Below are 22468 nucleotides of genomic sequence, written 5' to 3' on the forward strand. Positions count from 1 at the left end.
GGAAAGTATAGAAGATCTCTTATACACACAAAGCATGAAAAAAATGGGTGTTTACCACTACAAAAGGTTTTCTCTCCCCCCACCCCACTCTCCTGCTGGTAATAGCTTATCTAAAGTGATCACTCTCCTTACAATGTGTATGATAATCAAGTTGGGCCATTTCCAGCACAAATCCAGGTTTTCTCCCCCCCACCCCCTACAAACCCACTCTCCTGTTGGTAATAGCTTATCTAAAGTGATCACTCTCCTTACAATGTGTATGATAATCAAGGTGGGCCATTTCCAGCACAAATCCAGGGTTTAATAAGAACATCTGGAGGGGGGGGGGGTTTGGAAAAAACAAGGGGAAGTAGGTTACCTTGCAAAATGACTTAGCCACTCCCAGTCTCTATTCAAGCCTAAGTTAATTGTATCCAATTTGCAAATGAATTCCAATTCCACAGTCTCTCGCTGGAGTCTGGTTTTGAAGTTTTTTTGTTGTAATATCGCAACTTTCATGTCTGTAATCGCGTGACTAGAGAGATTGGAGAGTGGGTTTGTGTGGGGGGGGGGGAAGAGAAAACCTGGATTTGTGCTGGAAATGGCCCACCTTGATTATCATACACATTGCAAGGAGAGTGATCACTTTAGATAAGCTATTACCAGCAGGAGAGTGGGGTGGGGGGAAAGAAAACCTTTTGTAGTGGTAAACCCCCATTTTTTCATGCTTTGTGTGTATAAAGGATCTTCTGTACTTTCCACAGTATGCATCTGACGAAGTGGAATTACAGTGCCCGTGCCCCCCTGCATCCCGGGGAGGCAGAGCCTGTATGCATATCGTACGCCCCCTGCGCTCTCTCCCAGCGGAGGGCAGCCGGGTATTGTTACAGACAAGTTTGCAGTGTGGAACAGAAGGGGCTGACGGGCCCCCCCATCCCCGGCATTTTAGGCCTCACGCCATTTGCAAACCCACTGGCATGTGAATCGTATTTCATTCCTTCACCGTACAAACCTCAGCCGGCCCAGGTTGGTGCTGGATGGAACCAGGGTACGGAAGCCCTGACACCAACTCCAGCAGGGGCCGGCGGGACTGGAGCTCAGCTGTTGGGCTGGCAGTCAGGACACCTGCATTTCCTCCCAGGCTCCGCCCCAGATGCCCTGTCCCATCCCTTCTCAGAGGTTAATGGGAGGTGGCGTTCGTTGCCATGTGTGAAGTGCTTTGAGATCCTAGGTGGAAGGGGCTAGAGAAGGACAGGGTATCGCGAGCTGTCATGAACGAATCCAGGGTACAGTTCAGACTTCACCCAGTGCGAAGCAGAGCAAGGAAACCAGCACCATAAAGGGTGAAAGAGCCCTGCCACCTTACAGAGAGTGTCTGTACCTCTGGCTCCCGTGAGCGCAGTGTCCAAGCACCTGCCAGTCGGTTACATGCCCCCCCCTCACATTTACCAACGGGGAATCAAGGCAGAGCGCCCCAGATCCTAACTCCCCTGGGAATCAGTGGAAGTTAGGCACCTGAACACCTGTGAGGATTTGGGCCACAGGGATTAAGTGACTTGCCCAGGGAGCAGGTGGCAGAGAAGATCTCCTGCATCTGAGGCTAGCGCCCTAACCACTAGGCCACACTTCCTGGAGGGTGGTGGTGCTCTCTCCATTGCACTAGTGGACAGTGGTGTTGGGGGTTCTTTGTACAACTGCCATTTCATGCTGACCAGTCTCCTGCTCTCCCTATGCAGGCTTGTGCACTCCGGTCCATCCAAGGGCTCCCTCCTCTATGACTCGGAACTCTCCTTTGCCTTGCGGACGGGAACCAAGAAGGGGGTGGAGACGCACCTGTTCAGTGTGGAGACGCACCGGGACCTGGCGATGTGGACGCGGATGCTGGTGGATGGCTGTCACAGCGCAGCCGAGTTCACGCAGGAAGTCTCAGCAGGTCAGGAACTGGGGAGGCCATGGGAGGCGAGTGTCAGGAGGAGGGAGGGAAGCAGAGACTTGCCTGCAAGGGTCAGGCAGTGTGGGGGAGGCCAGACCCCTCAAAGGCAGTGCTCTGCCTGTTCTCACAGGGATCCTCTCCTCACCAGCAGCTGGGGCTCAGAGTGAGTCAGTCTCCCAAGTGAGTAGTGTGGGACACTGGCCTCCCCACATTGGGAATTGCTGGTGTCATGAATAGTGATATTCTGTGGGGTGAATGGGGTGCCAAATACCATAGCCCAAGGGGCATGGCCAGTGGGCAGTGGGCAGTGGTATACATGGCAGTGGGTACCTGGCAGAAGGTGAGTGGGGGGATCTGGAGGGAGGGACACAGGAGCGGGAATAACACTCCTCAGGGAATACCGAGGGCTGGTGCTATAATACAGGGAATATTCGACTGCCAGGTGGGGAAGAGCCTGCCAGCTTCAGCTCAGGAGCTGGGCACCGTGCAGTGAGCACCCAGCCCTACATGGGCATCCGTGGCGAACCATAGGATGGCTTGCTGCCTGCCCTGCCCAGGTCTAATCAGAGACTTGCAGACAATTCCTCCAGGCCCCCTGATCTCTGAGAGAATCAAGTGCAGGCAAGGCTGCCCCAGGCTGAATCCAGCTGCAGCCCAGCCCAGCTGGGATTTGCTGGGGGAAGAAGATGGGATGTGAAAGTGTCCAGCTGACAGGGTGGCAAAGCAGCACTCGGGACAGAGGCAAGAGAGAGCCCTGGGGAGGAGGCTGGCTGGGGTGGGCACGTTTCAGAGTTGGCTACAGCTGATGGAGCTGTAACTTTGCAACACATGGTGGGCCATGTCTGCCACCTGGCTCCATGCAGGGCAATGGCACTGTGCCACTCCCCACCAGTGGAGGATCTCAGTTTCACCCCACACCTGGGGATCTTCAGTGATATCAGCTTCACTTCGCTCTGAACTCTGCGGGCAGTTTGCCCATCGGGAAGGCAGTGGGGGACTATGTCCCATGTACCCTGCAGGGCCACGTTTCACCTGGCTCTCACCGCTGAGTGATGTTCCAACCCCAGCTGCCCCAAGATGCCCTGTAATGAGTACAGCTCCAGGCCCTGCACCCTGGGGGCTGCGGGAGCAGGGGAGACTTTGGGGGGGAAAGGAGCACTGAGCCTGAGTGATGCCATTCTACCCTGGTCTCTTTCAGCCTGCACATGGAATGGGCGGGAATGCACCTTGTCCATCCACATCGACAAGGGCTTCACCATCTTCACCACAGAGCCTGGCATCAGCAGGACCATCCTGCTGCAGCAGCCCTTCGAGAAGCTGCAGATGTCCTCTGATGATGGGGCGAAGATGCTCTACCTGGACTTCGGCAGCGCAGAGGGAGAGATTGTGCGTTGGCTTGGTGCTTTGCTCGCTTGCTGAGATTGCCTGCTGCATGCTCCCTCTGGGACCCCCAGGGGGAGGTGGGAGGGGTGGGCGGAGTGTGGGTCCTCTGACAAGGGATCATGGGAATGTGGCTCCATCTCAGAGGACAGGTGCTGCTCAGGCAATGGGCAATGCAGGATTCTTGCATGACTTTGAAGAAAAGATAAACCAGGCTGGTAGCATTCAGGGCTGTCAATGCCTCCCCCGGGCACGGAGCGCAGCGTGGGGAGTAGGTACTGGGTGGGCTCGGGGACAGAGGGATGGGTGGTCCGACCCGTATTATGTCTAGAAGGAGATGAAAGGAACGAGGAATAGATCCTGGGCTGGAGTTTTGCTCCTTTAAAACGTTGCTCTGTGGGGGTTCTGATGGGGCGGGGTCCTGTCGGGCAGGACAGCAGGTGAGGGCAGCATGTGGCTTAGAGGTGTGGTGCTGGGACAGCAAGCAGCCTGTTGCCAGGTACCCCCGCAGGCTTCAGCTCCCCATGTCTGGGTTCGTTGCTGTGAAACGAGGCAGGCGGTGTCATTTCCAGCCCAGCTGGGTGTACACATGCACGCTCCAGGCGAGGTGGCTCACTAACCATGGTCATGTAGCCATGGTGGGCCAGGTTCACTAGCCCAAGAGTCATCCCATGGGAGAGCCCATGCACGCACTCAGGGGGGCCCCACCCTGCGGCTGCACTCCAGCTCGCTCAGACCTCACACCGGTGTGTCTGCCTCAGCTGGAAATCACACCTCCAGCTCCACTGTACCCACAGTGGTTTCAGACCCTTTCCTCCCACCCCACGTTAATAGCCAATAGCAAGGGGCACCAGCCAGCCCTGTTCACCGTCTCACCCAGATGCTTCAATGGGTATGTCTACACTGGAATTAAAAACCTGCAGCCGGCCTGTGCCAGCTGACTCCTGCTCGTGGGGCTCAGGCTAAGGGGCTGTCTCATTGCAGTGTAGACGTTTGGGCTCAGGCTGGAGGCCAGGCTCTGTGAGATGGGAGGGTCCCAGGCTCGGCCTACATCAACACCACGGTTAAACAGCCCTGGAGTCCAAGCCCTGCGAGCCCGAATCAGCTTGCATGGGCCGGCCACGGGTTTTTAATTGCAGTGAGTCTGAACTGCCCTCTCCCCTGGGAGACAGCATCTGGGGAGGATGGTGAAGCAGCTAAAGAGGAATTCCTGCTCCTGGGCTCTCTCCCCGCCAACGTGACTTCACGGCACATTTCACCCCCAGCCCTTACCTGCAGGGTGGCCCTACAGTAGCAAAGCGGAGGCTGAGAGGTCTGAGCAGAGCACTGACCATTGCAAATATTCCCCTTTATTACAGCAACTGGACCTTCACTCCTGCCCCAAAACCATTGTCTTCATTATCCACTCATTCCTATCCGCCAAAGTGACCCGGCTCGGGCTGCTGGCATAGGGGCCTGGGAAGGATCCAGAGAGAGAATTCGAATCCCACAAGAGCTATGCACTATGGCGATTCCCTCCTGGCCAACGCCAAACGAAAGCCATTCAGACAAGATGCGAATGACTGGGTAACACAGCCACAGCCAAGGAAAACAACTCAATGTCCAGGACACCTGGCATAATCCCTGCCACTGCCGGGTCTGCCTCCCACCAGCAACGAGACAGAAGGCACTGCTCCCAGCCCGCTTGTAGTGGGCATTCTCTGCAGCCTCGCTCAAGAGCTAACAACATTCCCACTTCGACAACAGCACTCGAAACAAGCTTGAAAAATACCCAGGCAAGACAAAACACCCCCCCAGATACACTGTCACGCTAGTGCCTTGTGAGATGATATTTTCTGTACAAAGAATCAGTTTGTATCAATATTTTATATTTATATAGCTCGGTTCTAAAGGCTCCCCATATTTTAAACCCCCTTTGTCATAAAAAGAAGCTGTAGATTAGATACTTCAACAAACATCTCTGATCCCCCAAGGCCCATTTTGGAAACAATTGGTCTGGAGTCCTGATCCAACTTTGTATTCTTTTGGCCGATGTGAACTAGAGAGTATGAAGTCTATTTGCTGATTTATTCAACTCTGTAACTAGTTAGAAGAGCCATAATTTAAAACCCTTCTTATTCATTAGATTTGGATGGTTCTGTTTCTTTTGCTAACTCGCAGCCCCTTGATAATTTTATTTTTTGGTTTAATTTTTTGTGGCGCAGGGGTTGTCAGGTAGGGAGCAGGAAAACAATTTGTTTTATGAACCAAAAGTTCATGCATGAAAATCTTTTTTTTCTTTTGTGAAATAAACATCACAGACAACGCCAGATGATATTTGTTTCCTGATTTATGCTGAGTAGTAGCAATTCTATGACAATTTCAAGTCACAAATGGCCTGATGCTTTGATTTAATTTTGCCAAAGTATGGCATGAAAGGGAGCAAAGAGGACTGTGAGGTTCTGACTGGAGAGGACCGAAACAACAGGAGAAAGTTCTGCAATAATGTCATTGACTTTTTTCTATTGGGGGGGTTCAGACTTTGAAATTCTAGCAACGTTCATCAAAATTCAAAACATTTCAGCTTACTCTAGATCTGATAGGAAGAGAGATTTGAACAGAGGGGACATTTCTGGTTTTAGCGTTACTGGTGCTATTTAGGATTTGGGAAGAAGGATTAGTTGCTCTGATTGTATTGTAAGTGCTGAGCTCTGCTAAGCTTCTTTCTCTCAGGCTTTGGCCCCATGGAGCTTGCCCAGACCTTTTCTTTATGGTCAAATGTGGGTTTTGTAATTAACAGTTGCAGCTCTACTATCTTGGGCTGACTTCCTGTCCAGCCTGCCAAGCCAAGTGGTGTTAGAAATGGCCGTTCTTGGATGGGAGAACCTTGGAGAGCACTAGGTGGTATTAGTGGCTCCTTATGGGATGTCCTTGTCTCTGAACCAGTGGCTCATCATAGTGTTTGGGAGTGCTGGAGGCATTGTCTGTTGTCCGTGACAAGAGAAGTGGTTCACCTGACCAAAAAGGGGAAGAGCGTCTTTGTAGCCAACTCACCAATCTGGTGAGGAGGGCTTTAAACTAGCTTCAGAGGGGACGGTAAACCCCAAAAATGCAATCTTAACAGAGGGCTAGATGTTGGGAGGGCAGGCGGGGGGGTGGGGGTTTAGAGCATCGAAAATTACGATAGGGTAAAAGGACCAGCACGAGAGAAATCAATGGAGGAATCTGCTCAGCATCTTAAATGTTTATTCACAAATGCAAGGCATGTAGGGAATAAACAGGAAGAACGGGAAATATTGGTACATAAACTAAATGATGATTTAACTGGCATCTGTGAGACTTGGTGGGATAAGTCTCATTACTGGAATATTGGTATAGAGGGTCATGGCAGGGGTCTACTACAGACCATCACATGAGGAAGAGAAGGTGACTTGAGGTATTTCTAGAACAAATAACAGAAATATCCAAAACACAAGACCTGGTAGCAATGGGGGACTTTAACTACCCAGACATCTGGTGGGAAAGTAATACGGCAAAACACAAAATCTCCAGTAAGTTCTCAGAATGTGTTGGGGACAAATTTTTGTTTCACAAAGTAGTGGAAGTAACCAGGGGGGCAGCCATTTTAGACTTGATTCTGACCAACAGGGAGGAATTGGTTGCAAATCTGAAGGTGGAAGGCAATTTAGGTGAAAGTGATCATGAAATGATAGCTTGCACAATTCTAAGGAAAGGAAGGCATGACAGCAGAATAAGGACAATGGAGTTCAAAAAAGCAGACTTTAACAAACCCAGAGAACTGGTAGGTAAGGTCCCCTGGGAAGAAAATCTAAGGGAAAAAGGAGTTCAGGGGAGCTGGTTGTTTCTCAAGACAATATTAAAGGAACAACAGCAAACTGTCCCGATGCAAAGGAAAGACAGGAAGAATAGTAAGAGGTCAATATGGCTCCATCAGGAGTTTTTTAATGACCTGAAATTCAAAAAGGAATCCTACAAACAGTGGAAATGTGGACTAATTGCTATGGACGAGTATAAAAGAACAGCACAAGCATATGAGGACAAAATCAGAAAGGCTCAGGCACACAACGAGTTACACCAAGCCCAAAGCACTTTCCCCAAGAATAGGGGTGTAATCTCAGACAGGTCCAGTGCCAAGAATTATATTCTGCCTCTAGCTAATCCTTTTGGTTTCAGTTGGAAAAGGTATTGTTCTCTTCCTGGACTAAACAGCTGTGCAGCGTTACTGAGCCCTGGGAAGCAGTTGCAGTAATTCACTCCAGAAGTGGCTGCATTTCAGCGATTGCTGTATGTGTTAGCTGAAAACTCTCTGGGATCCTGCGGGATACAACACCTTACATGAACTGTAAGGAATCATAATTGTTAAAGCCTGCACAAGTCCTGCTACCATTAAGCTCCCCAGAAGAGTTTTCTGAACACTTCCTTGGCTTTCAAAGACACCTGAGTCCCAGCCTCCATCTCTGGCTGTGAAGTCACAATGACACTGCCAGATGCACTCAGCTGAGCACGCTCGGAGCTGATATTTAGGTTAGGAGTTGGCCTGGAGGAGAGATGCATTCTCCCAGCTCACTGCCTTTCTCATGATCAGTGTTAAAGTCCTACACACAGCAGACTGTCGTAGACAACTGAGTAGAGACTTCTGGCCCTCTGTAGAATTCTATGAGTTTACCCTACATCTACCCCCTCAGTAAGGATCTTTCTCCATTCCGTTTGCTAGGTGCATAGAGTCATTTCTACAGAACCCTATGCAGTTCCCATAGACATCTCTGGGCTTCACCCCTAGTAAGTTCTGTAGGACATTGCAATCAGTATGGGGAGGGGGCACCAGCACCAACATTTTCAAACGTGGTTGTCTAACGTTAGGCAACAAGAGCTATACAGAGGTGCCTGAATAAATGGCACCCACAGCTCCCGCTCAGTACACTTTTGACAGTCAAGTTTAAAATGAAAAGGAGTATTTGTGGCACCTTAGAGACTAACAAATTTATTTGAGCATAAGCTTTCGTGAGCTACAGCTCACTTCATCGGATGCCTAAGCCCTCAGGTGGTGTCTAGCAAAGGCAAAGGCCGGGTCTGGGGAAGATTTCTGTTTGAAGTACAGCAGTGATGCTGTCCAGCCAGCTGCCTGTGAAGTAGGGCTGTAAAGCGATTTAAAAAATTAATCGCAATTAATCAAACTGTTAAATAATAATAGAATACCATTTATTTAAATAGTTTTGGATGTTTTCTACATTTTCAAATATACTGATTTCAGTTACAAAGGGTACCGTGCTCATTTTATATTTATTTTTATTACAAATATTTGCACAAAAGAAATAGTATTTTTCAATTCACCTAATACAAGTACTGTCGTGCAATCTCTTTGTCATGAAAGTTGAACTTACAAATGTAGAATTATGCACAAAAAATAACTGCATTCAAAAATAAAACAACGTAAAACTGTAGAGCCTACAAGTCCACTCAGTCCTACTTCTTGTTCAGCCAATCGCTAAGACAAACGAGTTTGTTTATATTTGCAGGCGATAATGCTGCCCTCTTCTTGTTTACATTGTCACCAGAAAATGAGAACAGGCGTTCTCATGGCACTGTTGTAGCCGGCATCGCAAGATATTTACATGCCAGATGCACTAAAGATTCGTATATCCCTTCATGCTTCAACCACCATTCCAGGGCACATGCGTCCATGCTGATGACAAGTTCTGCTTGATAACAATCCAAAGCAGTGCGGACTGACGCATGTTCATTTTCTTTATCTGAATCAGATGCCACCAGCAGAAGGTTGATTTTCTTTTTTGGTGGTTCAGGTTCTGTAGTTTCCACATCAGAGTGTTGCTCTTTTAAGACTTCTGAAAGCATGCTCCACACCTGGTCCATCTCAGATTTTGGAAGGCACTTCAGATTCTTAAACCTTGGGTCGAGTGCTGTAGCTATCTTCAGAAATCTCACATTGGTACCTTCTTTGCATTTTGTCAAATCTGCAGTGAAAGTGCTGGGTCATCATCTGAGACTGCTATAACATTAAATATATGGCAGAATGTGGGTAAAACAAAAAGAAATCTACATTTATAAGCTGCACTTTCATGATAAAGAGATTGCACTACGGTACTTGTATGAGGTGAATTGCAAAATATTATTTCTTTTATCATTTGTACAGTGCAAATATTTGTAATAAAAATAACAATATAAAGAGAGCACTGTACACTTTGTATTCTGCATTGTAACTGAAATCAATAGCTTTGAAAATGTAGAAGAACATCCAAAATATTTAATAAATTTCAATTGGTATTCTATTAACAGTTTAACTGCGATTAATCGCGATTAATTTTTTTAATCGTGATTCTTTTTTTTGAGTTAATCGCGTGAGTCAACTGCAATTAATTGACAGCCCTACTGTGAAGCACCTGCCAAAGTCAGCCCTGAACAGGACCAGGGGATGGCAGGGGAAGGTGGTTCCTGAGACAAGTGCACCCGCTTGAAATTTTTCTGTTGAAATATTTGTGGGATGAAACTTGACCAAGACAAAAATGGCCATGGAAAATTTTCATTTGGCTCAAAATGTTCTGGTTTAAAAACAAAAATATACAAATGAAGTGTTTGTTAAAAGCTTGGGGTTGCAGTAAAAGTCGAGATGGGCCGTTTCTCTGAAAGATCTGAGCTGGGAATTCTTTGGGGGAAGGTCTCTGGCCTGGGTTATACAGGAGCTCAGACTAGAGATCACAGTGGCTCCTTCTGGCCTCGGAAGCTGTTTGGCGCTAGGAAATGGTTTGGGGTTTTTGATTTTCTGATGAAAAACTGGAAAAGTTTCATGGCAAATGTAGCGGGGGAAGGGAATGTTTAGAAATGTCAAAAAAAAAAAAGCAGCAGCAGCAGCAGCTGTGGCAATTAAATCCAGCCGCAGCTTTCCAGAGCCCTGCTGAACAGGAGCGACAGCCGTCAGCCCGGAAGCGTCCCTCGTCCAAGACAGCAAAATGCGGACAGTGGCTGCAGCAGTGTCCGTGCCCCGCCTGGTTTTCAGGTGAGATGAATAAGTGGAGCAGGGCTCAGCCTGTGGAAGGCTGACAAGCCCTTCAGGCAACTGGCCCCTTGAACCCACTGCGCACCGAGTACGGGAGAGTGGTGTCGATGAGAAATGCTGCCCTCTGCTGGTTTTTTTCCCCCATCTTAACAGGAACCAAGAATCTGGAGCTGCCATTTACCAAAGCTTTGAAAATACATCCGTTCACGGGTGCCACTTCACTTCAGAACCATCAGCGTTACAAACAAACGATCTCTCCTTGTGCCGTGGTCCATGGGCGGCGGGTATAATAGGCCAGGGAAGCCTTTGGGCTACAGTTTCACTCCTTAACTTAGGTTATTGTGCTTCCTACCTTAAGCTGTGTATTGCCACGTGCTGTTAAACAGCACTGTTTTGCTCCAAAGACGGTTGTGTTACACACACACACCCCTATTTTGCATAGCACTCTGGTAACTTCAGGCTGAAACCTGCTTTGAAATGTAAACTATCTCCACACCGCATGTGCAGCAGTAGATCCACCGAACAGCCCATCCAAGATCAGGGCATTGCATTTAAGGGTTGAATTCATTTGTTGTTGTGATTAATTCTAGAGTCTAGAACTAATTCAGCTTCTTTCTCAGCTAGTGCCTGCCTTTGTTCCCTTCGTTATGTATTGCCAACGATGATCATTATTTGTGTGAAAAGAGAGGGCACTCTGCCAGCATTGGCCGTATTGCCACTATGTGTACCTTACTCAGCGCAGATCTAGACATCGCAGTCGTTCAAATGCTGATGGTAGCACTGACCCTCAAAGCCGTCCCCGTGCTTTACGGTTAATTACGGACATCAGGTATGTCACAGAGGGAGAGGTAGCACCTCTTGTGGTGCAGAGGGATTGAGAGCCAGGGTCCTTGGATGGCATTCCTGCCCTGCCTCTGACTTGCTGTTTGACTCAGGTCAATTCACACAACCTCTGTGTGACAGGGTGCACCAGACCCTTAATGGCCCCCGCTCAAGGCCCTGTGGTTCTACTACGCCCTGCCCCAAGAAAGGAGCTGGGAAGGCGGGTCCTCCAGGCCTGCCTAGAGAGGCTGCACTGAAGCAGCCAATCAGAGCCCAGCAGGCTCAAATAAAAGGAGCTGCAGGGGCTGAGCAGGTCAGTTCCTGGCTGGGACCAGTGGGGTGAGGATGGGGGCCTGCCTCACCCTGCGCTACCCACTCCATTGCATTTACTTATGTTGGGAGAATGGGGACCTGAGAACTTTAAGGCTAAGGGGTGAAGATAAAGGGACCAGGTGGGCAGAGGCCCCAAAAGTAGCAGCAGAGGATTACAGGGAGCCCGGAGCTTTGGCAGGCTGGGATTCCTCACTATCCAAGTGGCCTAACCCTGAGAAGGGAACCAGGCATGTTTAGAAGCCCAAGAAAATGGTGGGATTTAAAGGGCCCAGAGATGGGGCTGAAGACCCTGGGGAGGGTAGGCAGTTTGGTGAACTCTTTGCTACCCCGGAAGAGGTTTGTTCTGACTGTGTGACTTGGCTGGAGGGCCGAGTCATTGAACACCTGCCAAGTGAGGTCAGCAACTTACAGGGGGTGCAAAGAGTTGGAAAAAGCTTGCAGTACTGCACCCAGCCACTAGGAGGCACTCAAGGTGAGTGTCCCCCGTCATGCTCTTCTTTCCCAATTTATAAAATGAGAATTAGAATTGTGATGCTTCCTTGATTCATAAGGTGCTTTGAAATCCTTCTAGGAAACAAACACTCAGGTGGTTGTTTGTTTTTAATGCTTTCGAGAGCAAAGGCATCATCAGGAAGGAGCTGTGGAGGTCTGGTCCGTATGTGCAGATGGCCTTCAAAAGTGCAGTAAACGTTATCCCCTACACTTGGCAATTCAGGACCCTCTGTTTTTCCAAGCTCTGGTTTATAAAGGTCAAACAAGGCAGTGTTGGATCTCACCTTGTTTTGCAAAGGAAAGTAAGTAGCATTATAATTCCCATGTCACAGCTGCAGAGGCTGAGGTACACAGTGGGGAAGTGACTCACCCAAAGTTACACATAGGTTAGTGTCAGGAATAGAGCTGTGGTTTTCTGTGTCCCCAGCCCATGCTGTAGCCACTTGGACATGCTGCTTCTTAGGGTAAAAGCCTCTAAAATTTTCAGTCTAACATTAACCTGAACTTTTGGTAAATAAAGTCCACGCTGCAAAAAACAAATGACACCATATCAGAATTGTAGCTGATCAGGATTTTTCAATGGAACATTTTTTTTCCACTGAAAAATTCCAATTTGTCAAAACCAAAACTGTGGGAAGGGCTTGGTGTCAACAAATTTCCCTACTCAAAAGTTTAAAAATGGTCAGCGTCCCGTTTCACATTGTCAAAATTAAAATTTTCAGGGTTTTGGTTCAAAGTGGCTTTTTTTCATTTTGAAATTCAACTTAATTTGTACTGAAAAATGTGAAAGGTTGAAATCGAAATGAAACGTTTCAAGCTGAGCCAAGATGAATTTGTATTGGGTTTTCTTGCTCGTGAAAAGATTTTGCCGTTTCATCCCACTTCAGGACAGGCCACTTTGCCCTCTCACAATTCTGGGTTGCACTTGATTTCCAGCCTCTCCCAGCCAATGCTCTGCAGCTGTGCTGCCGTGACAAGCCTTATCAGCTGCTTCTTTTGTTCAGATGTGCTGTGTATAGAGTGTTTGATCACCATCTAATCACTACAATGCTGCGGCCGAACCTTGTTACTGACATGCATCTGTTGCCATCAAGCCATCCACCTTCTACAATGGCTCATGGGCCCATTACCAGGCCATTGAGCTGGGAGCTCCAAATTTATGGGCCGTGTATTTAAAAGAGGCCTCAGTCAGTTTTGCGCCAGTAATTTTGCCCTTACTGTCAATGTGGGGCAGATATTGGCGTCATTTAAAATAACTGAGTGGCTGATCTATGGACACAATCAGGCACCAAGCTACCTCAGTGCCAGTCTTTGCACACACAGAATCAGAGGTTGGCTTTAAAAATGTAGCCATGAAGGATTATATTTCAAGCCTTTAGACCTGGGCCTTAAACATTTAGTTTTGTGCTGAGTCTGGGGTCCACAGCCTCTCTCAAGCAGAAGCAGCATCTGGTCCTGTTTTGACATGCAACCGGGCTGGCTGAAGGCTGCATGAGGCCCCCTGGGCGTGTTGTCTTTCTCTAACCGTTCCAGCAGCTGGGGAGATGTGGGAATGATCAGCCCTCCTGACTCAACCTTGGTTTTCAAGGGGCTGTTGTTGGTTTGCTCCTGTCCTTGGTGCAGAGAAAGGGCTCCAGGATCCCAACTGGCCGTCTGCAGTGAAAGGATTGAGAACAATCCCAATCAGATGCTGCGAGGCTCATATGCTGAGCTTTATTTTCAGAGAACACCCACCTTGATTGTTAGAAGCCAGCAGCTTTATGCTTGGCTCAAAACCACCCTAATGCCAAAAGCAGGGCATTCCTTTCACAGCCAGGTGCCCCAGCCCTGATGGGGGTTTCAGTACATGCAGCCACAAAGGAGAGACAGGGCTGCCAGGCAGGGTCTGAACAGTGAGTGCCACTTCAGGGTTCTCCATCATGCTGTCTCCCGCCCTGCTTTGGAGGGACACTGGAGAGGCAGGTGTTGTTTGGCAAGGGTTGTTGCCCTCTTCCTGCCTCCAGCTGTGCAGAAGAAGGATCTGAGAGGCTCCCTTAAAGACAAGGATAGGGGAGTTTCTTCCCAGCCCATTTCCAACAGAGGGGCTTTTGTGCTCCAAGCTTCGCTCCTGTGGATGTCCTTAATGTTGGTGTGAACAACCTGTTTGGAGGAAGTGTTGTCTAGTGGTCAGAGCAAGGCAGCTGGGAATCAGAACAAAGGGGCTTGGCCAGTGGTTCCCTGGATGAGTGTGGGCAAGTTGTGACGAACTGGGCATATGTTGGTACAACTTCTGAAGATTACGAAGCCTGTCTGCCTGGGGCAGGCAGCACACTCCATTTTGAATGTGCAGCCAACTTTGCTTTCAGGTCTTTGAGGTCTGTTGGCTTCCAGTTGGGGCTGACATCCAGGAGGTTGGTGGCCAAAGTATAACAATAGAGGGTAGTTGATACTAAGTACCAAGTCCTTGGAAATCTAGCCATTCTAGACAAAGGACTGGCCCCAGCCCAGAATAACTGGTGTGTTGGAGGGGGACAGGAGTTACCTTGGCAACCAAGTCACCTGGCAGGGGTTTGTGCTCATGTGGGGAAGCTGGCAAGGGTGTCACCTGACACTGGGGGTGGGGCATTTTCTCCAGTCCATGATGGAGAGACCACTGTACCATGTACCAGCCTGCATGAGGAGGGGGCATCCTGGCTGCCTACTTTCCTGAACACCACTGGTCCCCCAGGACTGCCAGAGGAAGGGTGCACTAGTGAGGACATTGCCTGTAGTGGTTCTTGTTTTGTGTGATGTGCTTTGCATGATTAAATCTAAAAGAACATAAAGGTGCTCGAGTGTACAAAGTGTGTGCATGCATGTTGTTGACTAATTCACAACTGCTGCCTGCCCCTGAGAGCATTAAACTGTAATCAGACACTTCACACCATTATCCTACTTGTATGCATGTATCATTTTAGTATCTGAAGTTAGGAATATTGTCTATGCATCTATTATAAATTTGTCTAAACCTGGGGAACGATCACTGGACAGACTGCCATCAGTCTAGATGGCTGGCTGGGAAGGGCCATTAGGGAGAACAGTAGGTCTTAGACGATGCTAATCTCCCACCTGGGAGCCTTCCTGGGGACGCTGCAAACAGCCTTTGAGTCATGGCTGTGGTGGCCCTACAGGGACATGTCACCAAGTCACCACAGTTGGCTCCCTGGTAGGCAATGGCAGCAGAGAAGCCAGCAAATGAATGTGCCCAGGAGGCTGAACTGCCCTCTCACCACAAGCATTATTATTATTATTATTTATTGGGTGACACCAAGAGTGGGAGAAGCTTGCATTGCTTCTGACCATGTTGTTCTGGTGCTGCAGCTGATCTGTTGCAATGAGTTCCATGGGCTAATTATGATACATTATTACACCCATTTTATAGCTGCAGACTGAGGCCCCAGGAGATTAAGCGACTTTCCCAGTGTCAAACGGTCAGCTCAGGCCACAAGTCCTGTGTTCCATTCCCTTACCTCTATTCCCAGATACAGAACACTCCATCTGAAGGGCAGGATGGAAACCTAGGGCCTGTACTTTGTCCTTGTAACTATTTTTTCCTTCTCTCGCAAGAATCTAATGAAGAATGAAAAGCACGCCGTGGGGCACAAATGCTGAATTATGAAATCACTCTTTGTGTGGGAAGGCAGCTAAAGGTTAATGACCCAGGAATTCCAAAGACAAGATGCTGACACACTGATCTCAGTAGTAGTTACATTAAACAAAGTAAACAAACATTTGTACATTTCCGCAGTTTCCTGGAATGCCTATTATATTCTCTATGGTTACACTTAGAATGTCTTGTAACTCCTAATAAAATACAAGGGTATTGGACCACCTGTCCAATCCCTTTTCCATCACAGGGTACTCAGGGCATGTTAGTGAGCAGGGCAGAGTCAAAGACTGGTAGCTGACAGGTAGCTGACCTGCATTGAAGAGAGGCTGTCTAACCCTTAGAATGGCACTGGCTCAGGAGAAGGGAAGACAGGAATCTGACCTATCTGGGGTGGAGGCAAGGACAAAAGCAAGTTATTACAGGAAGGAAAAGTTCTGCTTCTGTTTGGGTTTTTTGTTTGGTTTTTTTCAAATCAGAGGGGAAGGGTGTTTATTTTTTTATTTTAAAAATGTTTGTGGCAGGGAGGATTTGGTAATTTTTGGTTTTGAAAACTGATTTTTTAAATTTTGATTTGTCATCAATTCCCCCAAACTTTAGAAAGCAAAATTTCTTTTTAAAAAAGGCCACTTTTCAGCCAAATAAAATTTCAGCAGAAGAATTTCAACCAGCTCTAAACTAAACCTTTTCCTAGATGCAAAGATGTTAAACTGGATAATTTAGAAATGCCAAGGAATCTGGACTGCACAGTGGGCCTTGACACCGGTGTAGATAAAAGAGCACTAAGGAACTTTTATTGCACAGTAGTGCATGGCACGCTAGCGTGAGGTAGATTTCACAACCCAGCTTTCCGTCAACTAATTGTTCATCCAAACTGTGATTCTTCTCTGGAAAGTGATGCTGTCCAAATGGCATCCTGGGTTCTTTACTGCATCTCAGTTTCTTGACCAGATGTCACCAGCTGGCACGTCAGAAGATGTCTGAGGGGGGAGTTTAAGAGCCAACCCTACAAATTCAACCTGGGATCTGAAAATCAAGCTGGGTTCTCTCCTTCTCACCCACCATTTCTGGGATGTAAGAAAGGTTAGGCTTTTTGCCTTTTAAAGTACCTAGACCATCAGGACTTGGACCATTGTGGCATGATGGAGGAGAAAAGTTGTCTGCTTCGCATTTGCTAAAGCTAGACTATGAACTGACTTCTCCGACCGAGGAGTGAAGCTTTTTTATCATCCCCGTTGCCCCTGACAGAAGCAAGTTGATTCTTTATATAAAGTATAGCTTTAAATAATAATGATAATGCTGCTTAATATGAAACATTATCGATGCTTTGGGCGGGACACCATCCATTCAAGGATCTGAAAGTGCTTCACAAACACTCGAATTGCAAACACAAGGGCAAGGCATGGTAATGTAAAAGTCTCCATTGTCTTATTGATACTTAATGGCATGTCTGTGCCCCGTTCCCCCAGCATCAATATAAATGAGGTCAATGCCCTACTCATGAGTGTAGGGACTGAGTCTTCTAGAAGAACATAAATGGTCAAGTCTAGGAGACAAGTATTCTGGCTGCAGACTGACTAACCGTTGCATCGCAGTTAATAAGAAGAAAGTCATAATTTTTTTGTTTTAATTTCCATGGTAACGGCTCACGTTTCCCATTATGTTGTGTTAACCCTGCCACAATGTGATACAAGTGGATGCAGTGGAACTAACACATCGCAGCAGGATCGTTAGGATCATTGTCTAACCCACAATATGCTCAAATAGTTTAAAAATTTAGTTCTAAATTTAAATGCCTGTTTCCCCAAATCATTTGTAGATGCAAAATGTTTCTGTTTTCATGTGTAACCCACACACCTCCTGGGTGGGGTGTTCTGTCCCATCTAGCGGTACCAAGGGGAGGAGGGGGTGAGAGAGAGAGAGCGCCAGCCATATGGCTTGAGCACTAAGTTCCAGAGGGCTCAGGTTCGATTCCGCCGGCTGACGATTGTGCTCTTGTCAATATTACACATGCTTATCAACCTGTGGTGGTATTACTGGCCATTGAGCTGTTTCTGTTTGGGTAAGAAGGTAACAGGTTGTGCTGAAAGGTGAATTATTGGTCTGGAGGGAGGTTACTAGTGGAGTTCCTCACGGATTACTTTTGGGACCAATCTTATTCAATATTTGTATTAATGAGTTTGGCACAAAAAGTAGGAGTGTGCTTATGAAATTTGCTGATGATACAAAGCTGTGAGCCATCATCAACAGAGAGGAGGATTGGAATATTATACAGGAAGATCTGGATGACCTTGAAGACTAGAGTAATAGAAATAGGATGAAATTCACTAGTACAAAGTGCAAGGCCATGCACTTAGGGTACAATAACAAGAATTTCTGCTACAAACTGGAGACTCATCAGTTGGAAGCAAAAGAGGAGGAACAAGACCTGGGTGTGTGGGTCAATCATAGGATGATTATGAACCACTAGTGTGATGTGGCTGTGAAAAAGGCAAATGTGATCCTAGGATGTGGTAGGCGAGGCATTTCACGTAGAGATAGAGAAGTACTAATGCCATTGGCTAAGGCACTGGTAAGACTTTGTTTGGAATACTCTACAATTCTAGACATGCGTATTCAACCAAGATGAATTTAAACTGGAACAGGTGCAGCGACAAGCCTCCTGGATGATCGGGGAATAGAGGGCCTATCTTATGAGAGGAGACTGGAAGACCTTGGATTGTTTAGTCTTGCAAAAATAAGGCTGAGAGGGGATCTGATTGCTCTCTCTAGATACATTAAAGGGGTAAATATGAGAGAGGGTGAAGAGCTAATTAAGCTAAAGGACAATGTTGGCACCAGAACAAATAATATATAAACTGTCCATGAACAAATTCAGGGTGTTCATTAGAAGCTTTCTAACCATCACAGGGGTGAGGCTCTAGAACAGCCTCCCTGGAGGAGTTTTTGGGGGAAAACAACTTAATCTTAAGAGAGAACCGGACACATTTGAGTGTGATTGTATAACAGGGTTGCTTGTTGATGGTGGGGCCAGGGCTCAAAAGTCCTGGGATTCACTTCTGGTTTATATCTTATGTTCCTAAAGCTCATGCTTCAGAGCTTCAGCTGGCCACCAGCAGTGGTCAGGAAGGGATTTTTCTCCCCCAACATATTCTAAGAGGGTTTTTAAATCTCTTTCCTCTGAAGCATCAGGGATGGCCACGGCTGGAGATGGGACACTAGGTGGGGTAGGCCAGGCTCTGAGGTGTCACCAAGCATTCTCACTCTCAAGCGCTTGGCTGGGTGGTTCTTGTTCAGACACCCAGGGTCTATCTGATTGCCATATGTGGGATTGGGAAGGAATTTTCCTCCAGGTCAGATTGACAGTGGCCTTGGGTGTTTTTTGCCTTCCTCTGTAGTGTGGGCATGCATTGCTTGCCAGGAGTATCTGGGCATATCTCACTTATCAATTTCCTGCAATTGTGGGGGCCTCAGACACAAGTGCACCTCGGTCCCTCCTAGTCTCTGCCTGTGGCACAGAACAATCTAGTCTCCTTTGGTCTAATTTTTGGTTGTTAGGTTTAGTGTGCCGTTGACTGGTGACGTTGGTGGCCTGTGATATACAAGAGGTCAGACTATGCTCTAGTAGGCCCTTCTGGCCTTAATCTGTATGATTTCTATGACTCCTTAACCTGAGGTGGCATTATGGAACAATACAGCTGTTAGATGCAGGGGTTTCTGCTGTTATGGGATAATCTAGTTATATCAAATCCCAAAACAGAGTTGAGCTGTGAGTGCAAATATGACTATGTGCATCAGTAGCTTTTCCAGCTTGGGTGGAACTCATATATTTATAGGTTGTGCAATTGTAATTTGGAGTCCATGATGTGTTTTGTTACCAGGAAAAGTCCAGAGTTCAGAAGCTGGGACCTCAACCCAACCTTTCCTAAAGTTCAGGGTGATTTCAGCTTTGAGGAGCTGCTTTGGGGCCATTACAATGTTAGTTTTAGAGACAAAGTTTATTCAGATCAGAATCTAAATCTGAAATCGACCACCACTGGGAGGGCAGAAGGAGTTGGATCGAGATGGATTCAGGCCCATGTCTCACTGGTACCATGTTACAATCAACAAATGTGCACACTCAAGAGGTACCTGCATAAAGCAACTAAAGACAATTCATTCTTCTTTGAAAGAAAACTGGAACTATCATTTCCCAAAGAACGAACTGTCCAAAGGCAAAGTGACCTTGAGTGATGAAGACAAACCTGAAGGAGGGATGCACAAGCTGCAGAAATAAAATAATAAAAATGCAAACTATATAGGAATTATAAATTCTATCCCCTAAGGTCAAGGTCATAGGTTTTCTGGGGCAAAGGCTTTAAGGGTTTTTAAAAAAGGATTTGTGTGTGTGTTTGTAACCAGGGAGATTCTTGGGCCCTGGTCACTGTTAAGATACTGAATAAGATAGACCATGTGTCTGACCAGTGTGTAAGTTCCAGATTTTGATGTGGCCCGTAGTTAAAGGAAAAAACAGTGTTCAGAGAATTGGTTCCAAGCTTGGAATGGGTTTGGGATGTTTCTGCACCTGCACCCTGCTAATGCTTTAGGATCGCCAGCATGTAAGGAACACTACACTTGTCTTACGTTGTGTTCCTCTCGCATTGTGGTGTAGGTGCTGCCCTCGTTATTTTTGAGCTAGCAGCCTAGCAGTAAATTAGAGGAGAAAAAAGTGGATATTTTGAAGTGTGTGTGACGAGTTATCCCCAGGGTGCCATTTGGAACTGGGGTACCATTCAGCCCACCTGACCCACCAGCCTGGGCTCCCTTTACACTGTATTGCTGAGGTAAGCCTGCCAAGCCCTTTCCCAGGCTTCAGATTGCATGTTACCAGCACACATATGTACGTACACCCAGCTGTAGCTACACACACAGATGCTGAGATCAGCTCTGCATGGGAAGGCTCAGCTAAGGAACTGCCCAGTTACTCAAGTGCACACCCCCCTCTGGAGTGTAAACCCAAAATTATACCATCTTGCGCTGCAAAGAGAACTGTACAGTGTAAGCTCATTAAATTCACCCCCTCTCTCAATGTGGAGAGGAATATACACAGCTTTCTGCCTCAAGTAATGATTTCCACACACTGTTTTAGAGAAAACAAAACAAGTTTATTAACTACAAAAGATAGATTTTAAGTGATTGTAAGGGATAGCAAGCAGATCCAAGCAGATTACCTAGCAAATAAAACTAATCACAATCTAATCTTAATATACTAAAGAAATTGGTTATAAGTAGAAAATTCTCACCCTAAATGTTGTTTTAGGCAGTTTGCAGAGATTCTTGAGAGAAAGATACACTTGCTTGCAGCTTAAAACTCCTGTTATTCCTTTCACAGGCTAGAAAACCCTCTAGCCTAGGTTCAGCCCTTCTCCCCTAGTTCAGTCTTTTGTTTCTCAGGTGTTTTCCAGCCATCTTCTTGGGCAGGGAGTCAGTGAAGAATGAACCACGCTGATGTCACTCCCCTGCCTTATATAGCTTTAGCATATGGTGGAAACCCTTTGTCTCGCAGTTTGATGCCCACACCTGGTCAGTGGAAAAACACTAGTGTTATGATGGAGTCTGGTACCAGGTGACTTGGTGACATGTCCCTGTAGGACCACCACAGCCATGACTCAAAGGCTGTTTGCAGCTTCCCCAGGAAGGCTCCCAGGTGGGAGATTAGCATCATCTAAGACCAACTGTTCTCCCTAATGGCCCTTCCCAGCCAGCCATCTAGACTGATTGCATTCTGTCTAGTGATCATTCCCCAGGTTTAAACAAATTTGTAATAGATGCATAGACAATATTCCTAACTTCAGATACTAAAATGATACATGCATACAAGTAGGATAATCATAATCATAACCTTTCCAATGATATCTCACATGCCTTATCGTGCACAAAATACATAATTATGACATACTCATATCATAATAATATTACTATGAAAAATATGGGGCAAAATGCCACAGTATGCATTTCCATTGGACTCCTGCTCACATTCCCAGTCAATGTCCATGAAGGGACAGATGGCACGGTACCAAGATGGAGATTTCCATTACTGGGGGAGAGGAGGAGAGTTCCAACTCACATGTGCAAATGGGTGATTCAGAGATGATTTTATTTTGTTGCTAAGTGCCAGGTATCCTAAATAGATAAGGAAGAGCGCTCCTGAGGAGCGGTAGGAAATTGATTCTGCTCCTTCAACAATGTATGCTCTTTCCCCTTGACTGACGCAAATCTTTGGTTAGTGGTTGTCATGGCAATACTATTTCTGTGCTCGGAAAAACTATTAGATGATGTTGATTTTGCAGCATCCCTCTGAACAGAATAATAATAATAATAACCATCCATGGTATTGTTTTTTCTGTTTACAAAGTGTATCCAAAAATGATCGGCACTCTGCACTTTCAGAATGCCTGCGCTGTGCACTGACTAATGTATACACTGAAAGACATTTTCACCAACAAAATCATTTTCTTTCCAGACATGTAGCCTGATATTACTATACTCAGGTAAGTATTGGTCTGGAAGAGTGTCTGTTTCACCCTAATGTCTATCATTAGATTAATCTGTCATTCAGCCTGGAATAAAACCAGCCACAAATACACAGCTGGGAGATCGTAGACCACCACCCATGGTGCATTTCATCTCCCAAGCTAAGCAAAGGTCAGGCCTGGTAAATGAAAGACTCCTAAGGAAGGCTCAGTATGCTACAGGAAGAGGTGTTGGTCATTCTGGAAGGCCATTTGTTCACAGTATTGATGTTGAATCTGGAATCTAGTGAGGTTCTGGAGGGGTTGGGTTTTAGATACATCAGTACACACCAGATAAATCAGGCAGCAAATAAGGCTGAGATGCGAAAAGGGGTCAGTGC

The 22468-nt window shown here is 46.8% G+C and overlaps 1 protein-coding gene across 3 annotated transcripts in view; it reads left to right on the forward strand.

The window, feature by feature from the left end:
• Positions 1–5601, forward strand: part of SNTA1 (syntrophin alpha 1) — a 71763-nt gene extending 66162 nt beyond the window's left edge. For all 3 annotated transcript variants that reach the window (XM_073309912.1, XM_073309914.1, XM_073309913.1), the window contains 3 exons: positions 1716–1912; positions 3111–3298; positions 4651–5601. In XM_073309912.1, coding sequence (XP_073166013.1) covers positions 1716–1912; positions 3111–3298; positions 4651–4743 — 478 coding nt within the window. In that variant the 3' untranslated portion in view covers positions 4744–5601. The remainder of the gene's footprint in view (positions 1–1715; positions 1913–3110; positions 3299–4650) is intronic.
• Positions 5602–22468: the final 16867 nt, after the last annotated feature.

This window comes from Lepidochelys kempii, chromosome 13, assembly GCF_965140265.1.
Source record: "Lepidochelys kempii isolate rLepKem1 chromosome 13, rLepKem1.hap2, whole genome shotgun sequence".
NCBI lineage: Eukaryota > Metazoa > Chordata > Testudines > Cheloniidae > Lepidochelys > Lepidochelys kempii.